The sequence below is a fragment of the Pseudopipra pipra genome, chromosome 5 (genome assembly GCF_036250125.1).
Source record: "Pseudopipra pipra isolate bDixPip1 chromosome 5, bDixPip1.hap1, whole genome shotgun sequence".
NCBI lineage: Eukaryota > Metazoa > Chordata > Aves > Passeriformes > Pipridae > Pseudopipra > Pseudopipra pipra.
In genome coordinates, this window is record NC_087553.1 from 75,811,543 (window position 1) to 75,830,385 (window position 18,843).

Sequence of the window (18,843 nt, forward strand, 5' to 3'; positions counted from 1 at the left end):
AGCATCTGCTTTCCACACTTTGTAGCTTAAGGATGCCCTCTCTTGACTGGTTTCTCCAATAACAGGGGGCAGAGGGATGGACTAGATGATGCCCAGAGGTCCCTTCCAATCCCAACTGTTCTGTGATTCTGGGACTCCCCAGGTCACTTCTGCTCATTTCAGTTTCTGAAGTTGCAGCACAAAAGATTCTGGCTTTAGGATCAGACTGTAAGGGCAACTTCCTATTCCCTTTTTTCCCCTTTCTCTCTTGATTACAAGACAGTATGACTCTGAAGGGTTTAAGTTCTCCTGTGATTCTCCCAAGCCCTCTAGTGTACTTGTCCAGCCACATTTTCCTGGTATCCTATCCACAGTCTTTGAAAAAGAGGTTTTGTCCCCTATTCTATCTGTCCATTTAACACAGCAAATAATCAGGAGAGAAGCCCATATTCCAACCTGTGTTCATGTCCTAAGTGAAAGCACTAGACAAAGCAACTTGAACAAAGTACTTGGCTTTTTCCAAATAATTATTTTAAGGTTTTCTCCCATCCCCAAAAACAGATTACAAAAGAAAAGCAGTCACAAATCCTCCCCAGAAAGTGTGGGTCAGCAGCCCACCAATAAGGCAAGGCACCATGTTGTAAAGGCTGTTCAGCAGACTGGAGGGAAACCACCAAAGAAGAGCAGCTCCTAAAGTCTGCTGCAGTGGTGCAACAACCCCTTTAGGTTGCAGGATGTTAAAAAAAAAAATCCACTCTTTGGGGCTTTTAAACTAAATTAAAGTTTTCATGTGTCTGTCAGTGTTTGCCTCATTGCTTCAGCAGATAAAGAACCAGGAGCCTTCCCAAGGAAGTTACACCAGGCTCCACCACACAGACAAACCAACCACTCCACACTTCTGTGCCAAATGGATCAGAACTTGACAGGCTGGGAGAGGAGATTTTGCTATTTCATACACATGGACTCTCTTTTTGCCCAAAGATGTTAATAAAGCCTGGGAATTTGGTTAATTTGCTGCTGATGGCCATACAAGAACTAAGACCTTGTCAACTAATTTCTTCATTATGAAAAGTCCATTTATAAATTACACATAAAATTCACAATATATCACCACAGCAAACAACTGGCACCGTTACTGCCACTGCTGTGGGAAAAGGTCTGAACCAGAGAACAAAGAAATGAGTCAGAACTAAGTAAAGGATCTCTGAAAAAAAAAACCAAACTACTCCCTTCCACCCCAAAAAAATGCAAATAAAAACCCCCCAGTCCAACAATGGAAAGACTGAAAACACAATTAAGTGCTCAGAATTAACATTTGCTGTAACTACAGGGCACTGACAGTCACAGGATCTCAGCCCCCAGTTCTGGAGCACTTTGCCTTTGCAAGCAGAGCTGGCTGCACAGAGCCCAGCCCCTGCTCCCAGCTGACAAGCCACTTCCCAGCACAGTGACACAGGGGCTGCCATCCCCCTCCCTGGCTGAATGGAAGCCAAGCAGCAGGTCCCTGTGCTTTCCTGAACAACAGCCTGACTGCAGCTGTCTCCAGCTGGACCTGCAGCTGCCCACAGTGGAGAAGATGAGGACAGTATCAACCTGGCTCCCACTGCACGAGCACACAGCTACTTCCAGTCACTCTGCCAGATGCCCATCAGGGCAGTGGGAATGGACAAGGCCTTTGGAATTGTGTTTCCAGAGACCTGTCTCAGTTTAGCCTATGTTTTGCTGAAGAAATAACTCACAAGAGGTAGAAAATAGCACAAATATGGATTGGGTGGGTGAAGGACAAGAATTCCACACAGCCAGCAAAGGGAAACAGTCTGACACAAACACAGTGCAAGCAGTATTTGGAACCTATATCTGCCTTCCACCATTAATCCAGTTAATAATAACTTTCCAAAGAGGATTGATAAAAAAAGGCCATCACAGCTTAGCTGTTTTTAAGGCCAGTCCTTGACCTATTTTAGTTTTAGCTTATTTCAGCTGCTTAATCCTTACCTGTTTTGCATCTTCTGTGATGATCACAGCTTCCTGCTGAGGCTCCTGGAGAACAAGTTGGAAATGTGGCATTTCTGAAACATTCAAACACAAGAAATTTCTTTGAAAACTAAGACTCTCCTTAATGATATTAATGATGATAGGATATTCTTCCAGGAGCTTTAGAGAAAGGACATGTGGCTGTTAGTACACACTTATGTAGTGGATATATAAAACAGTGTCATTGGATAATGTGTTTGGTTCTTTTTAGAGGCAAATCACCAAAACAGCATGCTGTTTTAAACATCTTTTAGAAAAGAACAATTGTCATACAGACAGAGTAGAAAAAGATAAACCCAATGTTGTCCTGTGCAGCAGAAAGGGAGATCTTCCATCACTCAAAGAGCTGCCTCAAGACAAGTTCAAAGAATCCATGTGGATGTAAAGAGAGTGACAGATATTCTGGAATAATGCACTGCTAAACCCATGGAAATTAAAAGACTGCACGAGGATCTCAAGAACCTTTAAATTTCAAACAACGACAGTTATTTGAAAGCATTTGTTGAGGTCTGCTTGAAAATTATCAGAAATTGCAAAATATAAGGTTACTATAATTCCTTATTAGAATATAAATATAAATCCTTATTTCATACTATTCAAGTTAGGAATGGAGTACTGTGAGCAGTTTTAGGCATCCCACTTCAATTAAGACTAACAAAAAGTTGTCACAAGATGAAGAGGAGTAATAAAGTATTGAGAACCTACAGAGCAAGCTTGAAAGATGATGACTTTTTATATGTTTCATTAATATTTTGGTGGGAGTTTTTAAAGGAATTACATCTTCCCATGTTTAAAATCTGAAAAAAATGTCAGTAACCAAGTGTTCAGCACACCCTCTGAAAACAATTACAACAAAAAAACCTTGTTTTGAAGTAAATATGCAGCTAAACATGCATTGGGAAAGATGTTTTAAGCAACACGATGACGTTCTGAGTCACTGCATTTTTCAGGTGGAATGCCTTTCAGCAGAGGAAGGAGCTGCTTTTTAAGAAAGCTGATGAAAGTTTTCCAGATGCATTTTGGATATACTCAGTCATAACTCAGGGCATGGTATCAGATTAAAAGCTGGATTTCTGTGTTGTGTGCTCAATGGTCACAAGGAAACCAGCAGTAAGTGGTGTCCTGCCAAGGTCAGTACTGGGACCAGTACTGTTCAGAGCCTCAGCCAGTGACACAGACGGGGGTGGAGGGCACCCGTGGCACACCTGGGGGTGGAGGGCACCCCTGGCACCCCTGGGTGACACCGAGCTGAGCGGGACAGTTCGCTCGCCATGGGGACAGGATGGCATCCACAGGGACCCGGGGAAGCCTGAGGAGCAGGGCCAGGCAGCCCTTGTGCAGGGCCAGGCAGCCCTTGTGCAGGGCCAGGCTTAACAAGGCCAAGTGCAGGGGCTGGGGCAATGCCCAGGACCAGCAGAGAGTGCAGGGTGAATGGACTGAGAGCAGAGAAGGACCTGGGGATACTGGTGAGCTAGAAACTGGACAGGAGCTGGCAATGTCTGCCTGCAGCCCAGAGAGCCAACACACCCTGGGCTGCACCACAAGGGGTGGGCAGCAGGTCGAGGGAGACGATTCTCACTCTTTTTTGCTTTTGTGAGACCCCACTCGGAGCACTATGCCCAGTTCTGGGGTCCCCCGGCACAAGACAGATGTGGAACTGTTGGGGTGAGTCCAGAGAAAGCCACAAAAATGATCAGAGGGCTGGAACACATCTCCCATGAAGAAAGGCTGAGAGAAGTGGGGTTGTTCAGCGCGGAGAAGGCTCCAGGGAGGCCTCACTGCAGCCTTTCAAGAGGGCCTGCTTCTCTTTGGGTGCTCAGAGCAGCTGTCACTTGCCCCATCAATGGACATGTTCAAGGTCAGGTTGGACGGGGCTCTGAGCACCCTGACCCAGTGTAGGATGTCCCTGCCCAGCGCTGGAGGGGTGATCTTTATGAGTTCCTTCCAACCCAAACCATTCCATGATTCTAAATGATGTCTTGAAGTCCACTGAAGACCTGCATCTCTGAGATTATGGAACAAAAAGAGGAAAGGAGATGTTGCAGAATGCAGCAATCTGGGTTATTGCTGATTATTCTCCACCAGGACTCTTACGAAGAGGTTCTAGCTTTGAGTGACAGAAAAAAAGGAATCTATGTCTGTAAAAATCAAGACAGTCTACTGTCATAGTGCACCAGACCCTAAAGGAAACCCTTGAGGGAATCCACTGCTTTATAGAATAATTCTGACAGAGTGGTGATATTGCTGCTGCCAGTCCACATGCACAGACACTCAAAACCAATTTCCTTGTCTGAGGTTTTTTCATATGTGGCATAGGTATGGGCCCTTTACTATTTCAGCAACAGCCATCAAAAATAACCCCCCCTAGAAGTACCACCTGCAGACTGTCACCATTTTGTACAAGGGGGAAACTACTACTTCACTTATTTTGTACAATCTAATTTCAGAATAATTTTTAAATATTTTAAGAATATGAAAATAGGTAAGGTAATCATACGACCTTCAGTCTTCTGTCTTTCCAAGTTTTCTGTGGGTAGGAATGAAGTCTCATTCTGATCTTCCTGATCTATTATTTTTTCCTGTGAAGTTGATTTATCCTGTTAAAACACAGGATGGGTGGAGAAAGATAAAATTCAATACAGTTTATAAAAACACATTAGTATTCAATGTTTTGGTTAATCTCAAAAAAAAGAAAAAAAAAATCAATTGGCAACTTTTAAATTGCTCAAATTAACTCCTACTTCTTCTTAGGCTTCCACAGTCATAACATGTCTGTCCATCAGCTGAGAGAACCAAGAAGAGCCTTTCTCAAGCAATGCATGATAAAAAAAGGAGTTCTAGACATTTCATTTGGTTTCAGTTCCTCAATATATGGGAAAATTTCATGAGAATCATATGAAAATATCATACCTGCTGCTTCAGTTCAGAGACTTGCACTTGTGACTGGGATTTCAGCTCATTCTGACAGCAGACAAATTCTGCAGATTTCTGTACCAGTTCATCTAATGGAGGGGAAAAAGGGGAGTTAAAGTGTGTTCTCATCTTTTTTGCTGAACTACATCCAAGTTACACACATGCACAGTAGTTTATGAGATCCCTTATCTCTTAGTCACTGCTTCAGTTTCAGGCCATAAAGCAGCTGGAAGAAAATCAATTTGAAATAAGAGCTTGAAGCAAGATCAATGTTATTAGTTTTAATCCAGGTCTACGGAGAAAATGGTATAGTTTGCTTTTCTTGGTTGTTTTACTTAAAATTTCAGTAGAAATTCAGACTCTGAAGAATGTAGCACATCTAAAAAGGACTTCTATAAGTTGATGGAAAAAATCCCACAAGTTAATATAATCAACTAAAAAATACATCTGGCTTAAGAAATCCATAAGTCCCAAGAGACAAGAGGCTGAGACAGTTTCCAAGGAAGGCACCATTTTTGCTGCCCTGCTCTTCTGCTCCTCCTCTTGCAGATGCCAAGGACAGAATGGTGGGATGGCACCAGATCCCCTTGGTTTGGGACAGCACCACCAGTCCTACATCCCTGTGCAATTAGGAATTGTTATACCAAGCCATTCCTACGAGCAACTACAAAAACAAAGCCAAAGAGAAGGCAGCCCAGTGAAGCTCAGGGCTCTGGGAGCTGCTCACCCTGTGCTCTGGGTGCTGTAGCTCCGTGTTCCACAGGCAGCTCCAGGCCAAGGTCCTGCTTCAGCTGCTCCTTCTCAGCCGAGAGGGCAGCACGGCCACGCTGCAGCTCCTGCTCAGCCACCAGGAGACAGCTGAGCTGCTGCTTTTTCTCTTCCACATCCAGCCTGTGTTCCTGCTCCAGATCTTTACACTTTGCCTCTAGTTCAGCTTGTGCTCTTCTTGCCTCCTGCAGCTGCTCTGAGAGATGCTGCACCTCCTCCTGCAAGCGATGGGAAGACAGCTTCCTCTCAGCTAGTTCCAGCTCCATCTTCTCCCTGAGATCACGAGACTCTTGTCTCTCTGCATCTAGCACACTCTTCACGGAGCTTAGATCCACTTCCATCTTCTGGCACTGATCTAGGAGTGTCTGTAAAGTGACACAAATTAATTTATCCCTCAACTCGCTCAATACCTTGAAAAAGCACAGTACCTGAATTATATTTTAAGATTTCCATTGAATCCTTTTAAAATATCTGAGTAGCAGAAAGGAGGAAACAAATATGTCATAAATTTCTATTTGTTAGAAAGAAACTGCCCTACTATTTGCAAATTGCAAGAAAGCAATGCTGGGAGGAAGAACTCCTCATCATTTTGGTAAAGAAAAGATAAGTCTTGATTTAGTGGAAGGCAATTCAGAGGAAAGAAGCAAGAGAATAGTGGCCATGAGTTCTCTTTTAGAAGAAAGCAAGCTTCCCAAAAGAGGGAGAACTCAACAATTAAAAACCAGAACAAGTGTGTATGAACCTGGAGGTAACAAACTGAGTGCTCCACAGTGCTCACTGCTTTAAGAAAGATCTCAGAAGGCTGGGTTGACACTGACCAGAGATTTAAGATGACCAAGAAACAGAAACAGACTTTACACTTGCCCAAACTCCTTTTATCAAACTTCCTCATCCTGGACCTGTGGACAGTCAGCATAGCTAACTTCCAGAGGACTCTGCTGAGGAGCTCCTCTTAACTTCTTGGTAGGAAGAGAAGCTCCAGCTGCATGGACTCAAGTTGGTATGTACACCAGGCCTCCTTCTGGCCACAGAGTGTGTATGAGGGAAGTCAAAAACCCCGAGGAGGAGTCAGGGGACCCCGACAACCAGTGTCATGAAGATATCCATGCCACCACCCCATGAAACACCCTGCTGAGCAGTGCAATCAGTGGTGAGTACAAGTCAGCTCACTGAGGGTCTTCACCTCTTCCTGCTGGTAAGAGGACCCACTGCTGTGCCTGGCTGGGACACAAGGGGAGAAAAATACATGGGGCTAAGTGTGTAAAAATGATCCAAGTGAGGTCGAGCACTAGACTGGCTGGAGATCATGCAGCCTAGGAACATGAGACTGATTCAGTGTAAGTCTCTTCTAAAGGGAGTTTTCAGAAGTTCAGATGTTGGAAAAACGAAAAAACCACTCATCCTCTATCTGCAAACCAACCTTTGAAGAGGTTGTGTACTAAACCCTATCTCAAGGAGCTCATATATGCGCAGACTTGATCTCATCCTCTTCATGCTCTACAATGACACAGTGAGAGCCAATCCCACTCCAGAAGTTGTGTCACCAGATCAGCAAGACCTACTGAAGAATATCTGTTTCTGCTCTAATCTGGCCTGGATGCTGCTGTCCAGGAACACTGAGGCTACAGCAGCCCTGTGTTTGGCACTTCTGCCTTTGGCAAAGGTTTGTGTATTTGGTGGCTTTGAAAGCCCAGTGAGCAGGGTGGGTATGGATAGATGCAGTCCCCATCCACCTGCCCAGAACCTGGGTCACTAGAGGGGGCAGCTGCAGCACCCCATTGATAAGCTGTGCACACACAACTGCAAGCTCTAACACCTGACCTGAGGGAGGCCCCAGCTGATTTCAAGATGGAAACCCAGCACCAGAAACAAGCTGATCTGGTAACCTCCAAGCTGCTGACAAAGGCACCATCCACCACACACACATGAGAGCAAAGCAACAAAAAGCATGACCAGGTACCTGGTTTTGTTGTTCAGCAGAGTGTAACTCCTTCTGCAGCAGTTCCACCACCTGAGTCCTCCCCAGCAGAGCTGCCTCCTGCTCCTCAAGCTTCCTCTGCAGTGTGTGCAGGTTCTGTGGGAGAAAAGGCTATTCCAGAACTGGGGGGCTCACACAAGACTCCCTGGTTTCATCCAGACACCTAGTTTTCATAACACAGTCACTTTAACAGCCTAAATCACTTCACCTCTGTAGACACCAATTCTGGAGCCCTGGTGCAGTAGGAAGAGCTCACCACTGCTTCACAAATAGGGAACTGGAGCACAACGATTTAATACATTTTTTTGAACTGTTCTTTCTTTTCAACTGATAGCAAACCAGCAGATCAAAGCTAGGACTCAAAGTCCAAACTGGCATTCCAAAAAACTCCAAACAATCAGATCATCTCTCTTCTCATCCCTTCTGAGTTACTTTAATGTGAACTGCTCTCTCAGGGTGTCTTCTGGTAAAATTCCTTTTCCTTCCTCCTCCCATAAAAAGATTATTATAGCAAATATACCTGTTGCATCTCTACTTCCAGATCTGACTGGGCCACCATCTTGAGCAACTCAGCTTGATGCTGGTGCATCTGCTCTTCCAGAAGAGCTTCCTTCTCCTGAATCACCTCCTGCAGGGAGCTCAGCTGAAAACAGAAGCCATAAAATAAAAACAAGCCAACAAGGTTGGCTGACAGACACATAGGCTTGCTTTCAACATGCACTGGTGTACTGTGTGTGTGACAAAGTTTTCAGCTTGACAATCCTATGTGGCACCCTGATCAAATGGTATCTTTATCATACTAATATATGTATAAAAAAAAACCCCTGATAATGTTTCAGGTCCCAGCAAGCAAAAAGCATAGAATTTCATCTTCAAATACGCAGAACAATAAAATGTATGATTACTGTGTAATTAACAGTTCATAAAACTTCTGGGGTTTTACTTGTGTAGGATGCAGCCCAATTCACAGCTCAAAAGCTAAACCTGCAATTTAGAGTATTAACAAAACTCTTTCCATAAATAACTACAATACACAACAGCAGCTGTTACACCCTGTGCTGAGCAGCTGCCCTGCACACCCACAGCAGAACAGACAGTCTGGCAGCTGGAAGAACACTGCAGTGCTCCCCAGTTACTGCAAAGCCATCACAGAACAGCAAGGGTAGGCAGGGAAGAATCAAAATTCCAACTCTGAGGAAGGGACAACCTGCCCAGGCCCTTGCAGGGACTGTTTTCCCCTCCTCAGAGAGCCATCAGTCCCACTGTCCAAGGTGAAACCCACCTCTTACCTGTGGAGCACCTTTTGCACCAAGGGTGGTTCTGGCCTGGGGGTAGAGGATGTACTATGGGGGGCAGGTGAAGAGCACTTGGGGATTGGGAAAGACTTGTTGAATATTTAGAGGAGGAACCAAAGGCATGGAAATTGATGGACCTAGGTGATTTGAGGAGGAGCAAAACTGAAAAAATAGAGGGTAAGGGAAATAAAGACCAGTTGTGTAAGCACTGTTCTGTTCTATCATACTAGTGTAAGTGGTGGGGTGGGAAACACACAGACTGATGAATAGAAAAAGCTTCTGTACCTGTGTTGCATACTTGATTTCAGCATCTTTCAGATTCCCTTTGGCTAGAGCCAGCTGTTCCTTCAGGTCCTGAACAGTCTCCTCTCGCTCCCTGAGCTGCTCTTTCAGTACTTCCACTTCCTCTCTGTGCCCTTCACTCGTATTTTCATTATTCTGACATTGCAAGAGGAAAGAATTGGGAAGAAGATAAACAGAAGTAAATTTGTCAGTATTACTGGTTAATTTAAAACAAACAAACAAACAAACTAGAATGCTACTGCACTCTTGACTCCTGACCAGATGCTTATTTCTACTACATTGCTTCATTTCTTAACTTTACATTTCCTTTGTTTCTTTAAATGAAGTTGTACTATGCTGAGTAACTATTTTCCCTATTTCTGTGCAGATATGCACAAAATGCACAAGATACCTTTAACTGGGAAGCATCAAATCACTTGGAACAGCTAATCATTTGTGACTGCTTACCATATAAACTAAGGTAAATCAGATTATTAAACACAATTTAATACATAATTTACAGTATGACCACCTTGATTTGTGGGGCTTTTTACCATCATAGATTTCTTTAATACCAGAAATAAAAACATTTTTAAATTTGATATAGAAGAATATTCTCCATGTGACAAAGGGACAAACACTAAATATTCTAGGACACCACAGCTGTGCTCACACCTGAGTGGGGTCCCTGAACCCACAGCTGTGCTTCACACCTGTGTGAGGGCAGGTCCAGCACATCACCTATCACTGAGCAGGACAAACACCCTCTACATTCTCATCTCAGCACTCCCAGTTTCTGCACTCAGTGTTGGGTATTTCATACTGAATAAATACAAAATGCATCTCTTTCCTTTTCCTTCTGACAGGTATTGGGTCAAAGACCACCAATAACACAGGGGTTCTACACAGTATTTATGTCCCTAAAGCCATTCTGAAAAATTTATGAAGGCTTTTAGAAGGACTTATAAGTCAGTGTAATAAGTAAGAGGTTACTGTTCCTCAGAAGATGCTTCACCTACAGAGATGGTCTTTGGCAGTAGGTAGAACAGACAGACAGCCAAGAAAGCTTTAATTGTATTTAAGTTTAGAAATAGAACAGGACAGAAAAGAAAGAACAGAAATGCAGGAAGCTCTAAGAAGCCAGGGATATACATAACTTATAATGCTGGGACAGAGCAGTTGCCAGGGGGCAAGATGAGTGGATTAGTTTGCTTACTTGTAATTAGCTTTCAGGATTGACTTTTATGGTCGAATTTGGAAAAGCTTCTTATAAAGTCCTTGCACACTGGTGACTACACAGAGTGCCACAACTGAGGAGAGTAGCACAGCCACAAAGTTTCCACAGCTCAAGCTTTCAAATATGACGTTTTTCCAAAATGTATAAGCTCTTATACCTGAACATAATTTATCTTTACCCACTTTTAAAGTTTAAGAGGTGCCTCAGTTGTTCTGTATACAAATACTATCTCATAGAATGATACAAACTGATATTTCCATTCTTCTCAAAATGAGGCACTCTGCTAAAAGCCCAGAAAGTAATAGTACTAATTAGATATTTAAAATACAGCCTTCCCATAGGGCCCCCACCATGGACAGGAAAAAACCCAGCCCTTTGCTAATGTTCTATGCTTCAGCACAACATGCAAACCTAATCTAAATTTTTCATCTTCAAATGACAGGGTATCTGTCTAGGAAATACCACTATTACTCAAGACAGCATCTACTTGGGGAAATAAGTGTGAATAAAGGACTCTGTAGGTTCTAACCTTACAAGAAAGAATCTAGAAAATGCTTTCTGGGTCAAATACATAATATTGCAGGTAACTGCCCTAATATAATTTCACTCAAACTATGTTCTAACTCAAACCAAATAAGGCTCTGACCCATACCACGTCCACTGGAGACTGTCTCAAGACCTCATTCCTCTAATTAAAAGGCCATTTTTCTTAATGGCTAATTTACATTCATCCATTCACCTGCACTATCCTTTCACTTTAACAGCTCTCGCACTTTCTTGGTGCTCACCTTCCTCATACAATTGTAGACTGAAATGTTTCCTCTCTGACACTAGCTGACTAAACAACCAAGATATTCGAATGTCTCGTAAGTGCAGCTCTCAACATCACAGGAGAACAGAAAGTCTTTTGCTGCTCTCGGAATTTCTCTCCTGATTTCAAGTGAGCAGAACATACAACATGTTCTTCAACTGATAAATCTGAATTTTGAAGCAAGAGCACTCGCCAGTCCTCAACAGCAAGTCTGCACAAAGTACCATAGAGCACACAGCTGTATCACACACACTGCACATGGACAAGCTAAAAAAGAGCCTCAGCAGCAGGAGAGCAATGCCAGGTGACACAGCTGAACAGCCTCCATGGCCTCCACTGGCCTCTGCAGCCAGGAAATGTGGCTCGTGGCCTTGCAGGAGACAGTGGCAGGACATGGCAAGTGCTTGACTGGGCACTTGTTAAATTTGGCTTTATTTTTATGTTATGACAATCCTCAAGATCCTCCAATTCTTCATGTGTGAAAACCAAATGGTGCTTTGCATTAAGAAAGATTCTCAAGATGGCATTGTGAAATGAATTACAGTAGCACATTTCTATGATTTTTATGATGCTCTGAATCAAAAACAGTCATCACAAGTCATAGAACCAATCTTCACTCCACTGGTAGTCACCTCTCACCTGACAGCTCTCACACTCACCTTTTAATGTTTCCTATAATATTTTAATTTTTTTTTCAGTGTCTGAAATAACCTTTATCTTCTCTTGTTTAATGAACATCATCTGATGTCTTGCATTCTCTTTGGACTTCTATCCCATTTCCATTGCTTAATATTACTAACTTTTTAAAGAAAACTATGTGGCCAGCAGACAGTTAAGTTTTCAAAAACTACCAGCTCCAATGGGAGCTTCTAGCTAGTAGCTTACAGCTTCTTTAATGTCTCGGTTCTCCTCAGTTTTTATCTAGGGTTACACAATCATGGCTTGTCAACCATAAAACTTTGTGGTGGCTGAGGAAGTTACATGGCTGGAAAATATATTCATATGTATTTTTTTAATATTTAAGTTATTGCCTTTTAGTTTTAAAGACCTCCTGGTTCTTGTACTCCTTTGCTATACTCACAAAACAGGTAACACTGGAACTCACAGCTCAGACAGACACACAATTCCTGCAGGAAAGACCTTGGCTACAATGGATTACCAAAGTTATGCAAGGGAAACTGGCCCATGCCCTTAAGGAGATCAAAGTGAGCATTCCAAGGGCAACTGCAGTACAAGGAAGCTGGACAGATCAGCTCCCTACAGCATAGGCACAGCCATCCCTGCTGGATCCATGAACATCTTACTAACAAGACAAATAGGACCTGCTGGCTCCCTGGGACCTGAGACATCAGCAGCACCAGGTTATGAGCAGAAGCTCCAGCTTTTAAGTGGCCCTGTTCTCCTGACCTTGGGATGCTCCTGCTCTTCTGCTAAGGCCTGTGTAGGCAGTGGTGATCCTTTCCCTGTCAGCTCCTCGATGCGTTTGTTCAGAGTGGCCAGTTTGGCTTTGGCCTGAAGTTTAAGTTTCATCAGCTTCGCATCCGCAGCCTCTCGCTCTTCCTGTAAGAGAAGGACACAAAGTGACTGCACCTCAGCCTCCTGCTGTCCCCCAGCATGCACCACTTTGAGAAGTTACACACCTTGCAAGTCTGTCATTCTCCATCCAGCCCCACCTCCGCAGTAACAGCACCATTTAAAACACATCCACAAAACAAATTTGTTCTGAAACACTGCACAGATCAAAATCGTAGCTTCTACCCCAGCACTTCTTCTCAAGGACAGAGCACCCAGGGGACAGAGTTCAAAAGAAACCAGAGACTGGCTTGCAAAGAAAGCTGAAGCAGCATTTTACTCTTGGTCCCCAGAGGAGGAAATGATACCTTGAGTACAGTTTCTTTTTGCTGGAGCAGAGCATCCTTTTCTCGGATCAAATCCTTCAGCTGAACAACCAGCTTTTCTGTCTGGGCCAGGCGCTCCAACAGCTCCTCAGGTGCCTCCTCCATGTTTTCTGCTGCTGGTTCCAAAGCTTGTACCTGAAACAGTGAAACAAGTGCTCTGAAGCAAAAAACTATGAACAGCTTGCAGCACAGCATCCAAATGATACCTTCAGCTCCACTCCTAAACACTGCACTCTGGTCCCTGCAGGCATTTCATGGAGCCCGTAGGACTGTACAGTTAGGTGAAACCAGGAGGAAAGCCCAGGGTACCATGGAGCAATACACAAAACCAAAGAGTCCCTTGCTGAACACCACAGCTTGGAGCAGATCTGAAAAGAGGGCACCCTCACACACTGTCCACTGTCTCAATAGCAAAGGGCAGCATAGACATAAGGCCTTCTACTGTCACCCAGTCACGCAGAGCTCCCCTTTCTGCTACACACAATCGCTAGTACTCTTAAAAGTCTTTCTTCATCATAATTCTAGGTTGTTTTCTAGGATCACCTTGAGATATGGAAACTGGAGAGGTTATGGTCTGCCTCACAAAAGTGCTGACTTAAGAGCTGAGGAATATAGGAAGAGCAGTGGAAATGACAGCTCAGTCTAGCCAGCAAGGAAGAAGCAGAAGGCAGTTCTCACTGCAGTCTAATGAATCACACTCCCCAAACTGTCAGTTAAAACTGAAAGTCTTTAGATAACACTGTACTTACAGCACTGGAGGGTTCAGTAACTGCATCTCCATCCTCCCCTGACAGTTCTTGTAAAACAGTACTTGCTAAACCTGACAAACGGCTCAGCATCTTCAGCCTAAAACAAAACCAAGAGTCAGAATACAGCTACAGGTAGTCAAAATTGCTAAAAAGAATAAGCTCTCTCCACACTGGTCTCTAATGTTACAGCAGTGACCAGGCTTGCAGGGAATATGTCTCCATTGCCAAGAGATAAAAGCCAAAGTGAAACCTCAGGAACAAAGAAACAATTCCATTAACAAAAGCAGCCAGACTCTCTGAACATAAAAGAAGAGGATGTGCTGGTGTCAGGATACATAACTCTCTACATGTATGATTGAAAAATACATTTTTATACCAGATGTCAAGTCATCCTCATAGTTCATTTTGATCTTTCTTATCAATGACATCATAGAACCATGATCTGTCCCGTTTTCTCAAAAGAAAATGAAGTTGCTTCTTTACAGATCAAACGTGGCCTGTAAGTGCCCAGAAGAAGCTTTCTGCTAATAAGAAGTGGGAATGATGAACTCAGCCCTGATGTTTGCTAAGCAGATGCAAGTGTGTCACATTAGAGAGATGATGAGACCTCTGCACATCACATATGTGGCAGGACAGGACCTTGACACGGGGAAACAGTCTGGAGAGAGCATACATTCCCTGGCTGTGTATGCTCAGCACACCTTCTTTCCTTTCCTTGAAATTCAGGAGCCAAACTGATCTAGCAAGTGGAAGTGAAGAATGAAAAAATATGCAGCAGTACCAGCCAGCAACACATAACTTGTCATTTTGGGGAGAGCAACAGATTAAATTCTCCATTATTAACCAAGACAGTGGGATGCAAACCACCTCAATAAATTCACCAAGTTCTAAGGAGCAGCTGATAAGTCAAAGTATAGACCTGCCAATCAGAAGGATCTTGACAGGCTGGAGAAACAGCTGGATAGAAACACAGTGAAGTTCAGAAAAGGCAAATCCAGAGCCCTACACCTGGGATGGGAGAAGTGTGTGAGCTGTACAGGCTGTGGAGCAGCTGGCTGCACAACTGTGTTGCACAAGACAAGCTCGAGGTGCTGGTGGCCAAGCTGGGCACACTCACAGCAAAGCTCAGCTGTGCCCTGAGCTGCATTGGTAGGACTGCAGGCAGCAGGTTCAGGAAAGCAACTACTCCTTTCTATTCAGCACCTGTAAGACTACATTTCAAGCACAGGGCTCACTGTCAAGCTCCCTGATACACAAAAATGACAGAGACAAACTGAATCAAGGACAGCAGAAAGCCCCCAGGATGACTGGGAGTTGGGTTACTGGGCATAGGGAGTCTCATTGTTCAGCCCTGAGAATGGCAGATGAGGAGTGGATACAGCTCCTCCTTCCCCACAGCCACCTCTGAGGTACCTAAAGACAGTGCCATACACTTCTTATGAGGCCCACAGCAGATGGACATGAGGCAGAGGACACAAGCTGCAGCATAAGCAACTTCAATCAGGAAAAAAATGCACAGGGAACATGTTAAAATACTGGATTAGACTCATAGCAACCCAATCTGACTGACATTAGACATGCTAAGAGCAAAGGATTTGACCAACTGAACTCCCAAAGTCCCTTAAGAATCACAGAATCATCATTCTAGTGTTCTGTGAAGGTCACATGTGACACTTGACATCTCTTAACAGGAAGACTACAGATTCTGTTCATGCCTGTAAATGGCAAAACCATTTGCACAAATACAGAAGCTCCAGTAGTGCAAGCTGATGCCAGGCAAGCTCCCATTAGCCATAAGATCAAGTTTACATTATTACAATTACCTCCATCAAACGGAATCTTTTAATATGACAAGATGTCTGTGCCTCACTGGAAGGCAGCTTCCAAAGCTGGCTACACTGATCTGCACATTCCTGACCCCCTTTGTCTCAGTAAGCAAATCTTTACTCCTAGATTGCAACTCAAAAGTGGGAAATACTGACAATGGAGAGGAGCAGAGCATTACTTTTCTGTAGCAGTCACGCCTTCTAACCACCTGATTTTGCAGAAGTAGAAAATGCCACAATGCACATAAGAGCATCAACAGCACAAAAGGACATGTGAACACCTATGACAACACCAACCTGCTTTAGGCTCCCAGGAGCTCCCAGGTCTGCTGACTCAGTAGTAAGGAGGTATCCAAAGCAGGGTAGTCACACACAGGTCCTTCATGCCATTCTTTTTTATCTCTTGGATACTGACAGTTTGCATGAACTAAGACTCTTGATGGAGAGAGAAGAGAAAAAGAACAAAACAAAGGGAAATAAATGATCCCATAGTAAAGAAATAAGCCCATCCTTCACCCTACACAGTACACTCCAGGATTGTTACAGTCGGTCACTTGCAATAGGCACAAAAAGTGAAAAGTCTGCTCTGTTTGGGAACCTGGATTTCTCCTGTTCTTGCAGAGACATGTCCTGGTTTCTCACACTGAAGGGCATGAGCTGTGTCTCTTTAGCTGATGGAATGAAATGCTCAAGCAGCAGTTAGTGAAGCAAAAAGATGTGCAGCAAGAGACCAAGCTCAGACAGACTCCTGCAAAGAGCTCTAGGGATGCAACTCCTCCAGAAGCACAGTCAGAACACCAGGATTGTCCATATTTTGCACCAACACAACAGCCAGTGAAACAAGTACTGGTGCTTTGCTCACTTCTCAGCCGGCCCTGGGCAAGACTGAGGCATGGAATTCCAGAATAATACATCTTTACAGTTCCTGCCAGGGAGATTTCTTCTGTCAACATCAACTGCTCACCAACCTGGTAATACCAGAGACTCATTTAGAGACCTGGAATGTCTGGTTCATTATAAGAATAATAAAGTATTTACAGTTTTGTAAACCATCACTCCCACGATGCCCCAACAAGGAACCAAACCTGCTGTCTTGGCCGTGGTGTATTTTAGAAAACAACACCCAAATGCAAAAATGCCTCTTTCTGACTGTCACCCACATCTGAATAGGATGGATTTGATCTTCCAACTGCATATTAGGCCACAGCTTCTTAAAGTTACAAATAAACAGTATGCAGTTGGGACTGAGAGAACCACTTGAAGAATGATAAGAAGTGATATTAGAAATATGGAAAAAGAAAACCAGAATCTAGGCATCTGCAAACATCCACTGTAACCAGGAATAGGGATGGGGCTCAGCACCTGTCCACACGCTGCAGGCATCACAATGTCAAGCATGCACACCTGGATTATGCTGAGAAAATACTCCTTGGCCTTTGTCCAGGTTGGCTGCATTAACCTGATACTGCACTCAAGCTAATAAGCCTTGCTGGGTCTGGCTCATAGATGGCCTCCTCAAAATGCAAAGAGGAACTGAGGCCTGCCTGCAGCTATTTGCACAGACCTGGGCTTTAATAACCTGAACTCAAGTCTTAGAGATTCACGTCTTTTGAACTCATTTTTAAATTATATTCTCAGCTCAGCTGAATATGACAAGGAATGTGAATGGGGAACAAAAACTGATTCTACAATTCTATGAACAGCAACAGGTTTGCTGTTTATAGCAAACAGGGAAAACATGGGCATACATGGGCCACTGCTCTGGATCCCTCAGAAACATCCCTGGAAAGCAACTCTGCAGAGAACGGCAACTGACCCTAAGCCATCAATGCACCCTCATGGCAAAGGCCAGCAGCATCCTGGGCTGCATATCAGGAGGAACCTGATCCTTCCTCCCTCCTGAGCACTGGTGAGGCCATGTCTGGAGTACTGTGTGCAGTCCTGGGCCCCCAGAACAAAAGAGGGGGGAACCTGTTGGAGAAAATTCAGTGAAGGACAACAAATAAAAGGCTCATGGAGGATCTTACACAGAACCCCAGAATGGGTGAAGTTAGGAGGTCATCTGGTCCAAGCTCCCTGCTCAAAGGGGCTGCCCAGAGCCAGCTGCCCAAGACCGTTGTGCTGGCAGCTTCTGAATACCTCCAAGGACAAAGGCTCCACAACAGAGGCTCCCTGGACAACCTGTGCCAGAGCTCAGTGACCCACACAGTGAAAAACCATCTCCTGACAATCAGGGAACATCCTGTGTCTCAGCTCATGCTCTCTCATCCTGACACCACACACCACTGTAAAGAGCTTGGCTCAGCCTTCTTCAAACCCTTCCTGAGAACAAATCCAAGAACAAGCATAACACAGCTTTAAATTCTGTCCCAAAGCCAACAGTCTGCACACAGGGTGGTGGCTGTCCTATGCATTAGCCTCAAGGACTTGTGGCAGGAATATCCTGGTGTTATATAATGCTGGCCAGTTTCCCCACAAACACAAGTAGACAAACACAGAAAGACAGAGGTTAGTCAGAGTTCCACTGCCTCGCCCCAATAAAGCAAACAGTGCAGCTCTCAGAGACGAGACTGGGGCTCTCCCAGGCTCTCACTGGGGTGTGGATTCCCATCCCTGCAGTGAACAGCAGAGCACAGGGACCCCCACTATGCTCAAGATGTGAGCCAGGATCCTCTGCATTCTGGCTGTAATTGAAAATAACCTTTTGCTCACCATTCCTGTGACTAATGAACTTTCCCTGGGGCGACTTTACTTTGAACACTGGGACTACCAGCAGTGATCTGGAAGAGGCTCCTTTCCTCTGAAATACATTTCTTGTCCTGCCCCAAACAGCCTCAGCCCACTGGAAGTGTCAGCACAGCCCACAGTAAGCTGGGCATAAATCAAGCCTTTCTATCCCCAGGTACCAGCAACAGAAGGGAAAGACTTGAAGTGTTTTTCCCTAATTTATTCTATTCTAAGGTTATTACACGTAAATGAAGTTAATTCCTTGCATTTCCTTTTTCTGAGCAAATCAAACAGGCGTTGAAGGCAGTGCTGCTGTACACAAGCCCTCGACCAAACGTCTCACACT

The 18,843-nt window shown here is 44.2% G+C and overlaps 1 protein-coding gene across 3 annotated transcripts in view; it reads right to left on the bottom strand.

Moving 5' to 3' along the window:
• GOLGB1 (golgin B1) overlaps positions 1-18,843 on the bottom strand; it is a 37,731-nt gene that overhangs the window by 18,333 nt on the left and 555 nt on the right. For 2 of the 3 annotated variants that reach the window (XM_064656791.1, XM_064656793.1), the window contains exons 2-12: positions 16,068-16,205; positions 13,945-14,041; positions 13,178-13,330; positions 12,705-12,857; positions 9,253-9,405; positions 8,193-8,315; positions 7,655-7,768; positions 5,654-6,059; positions 4,924-5,015; positions 4,514-4,610; positions 1,975-2,048 (exon numbers count right to left, since the gene is read on the bottom strand). In XM_064656791.1, coding sequence (XP_064512861.1) covers positions 1,975-2,048; positions 4,514-4,610; positions 4,924-5,015; positions 5,654-6,059; positions 7,655-7,768; positions 8,193-8,315; positions 9,253-9,405; positions 12,705-12,857; positions 13,178-13,330; positions 13,945-14,034 — 1,455 coding nt within the window. In that variant the 5' untranslated portion in view covers positions 14,035-14,041; positions 16,068-16,205. The remainder of the gene's footprint in view (positions 1-1,974; positions 2,049-4,513; positions 4,611-4,923; positions 5,016-5,653; positions 6,060-7,654; positions 7,769-8,192; positions 8,316-9,252; positions 9,406-12,704; positions 12,858-13,177; positions 13,331-13,944; positions 14,042-16,067; positions 16,206-18,843) is intronic. The other variant, XM_064656792.1, reaches the window with a different exon arrangement.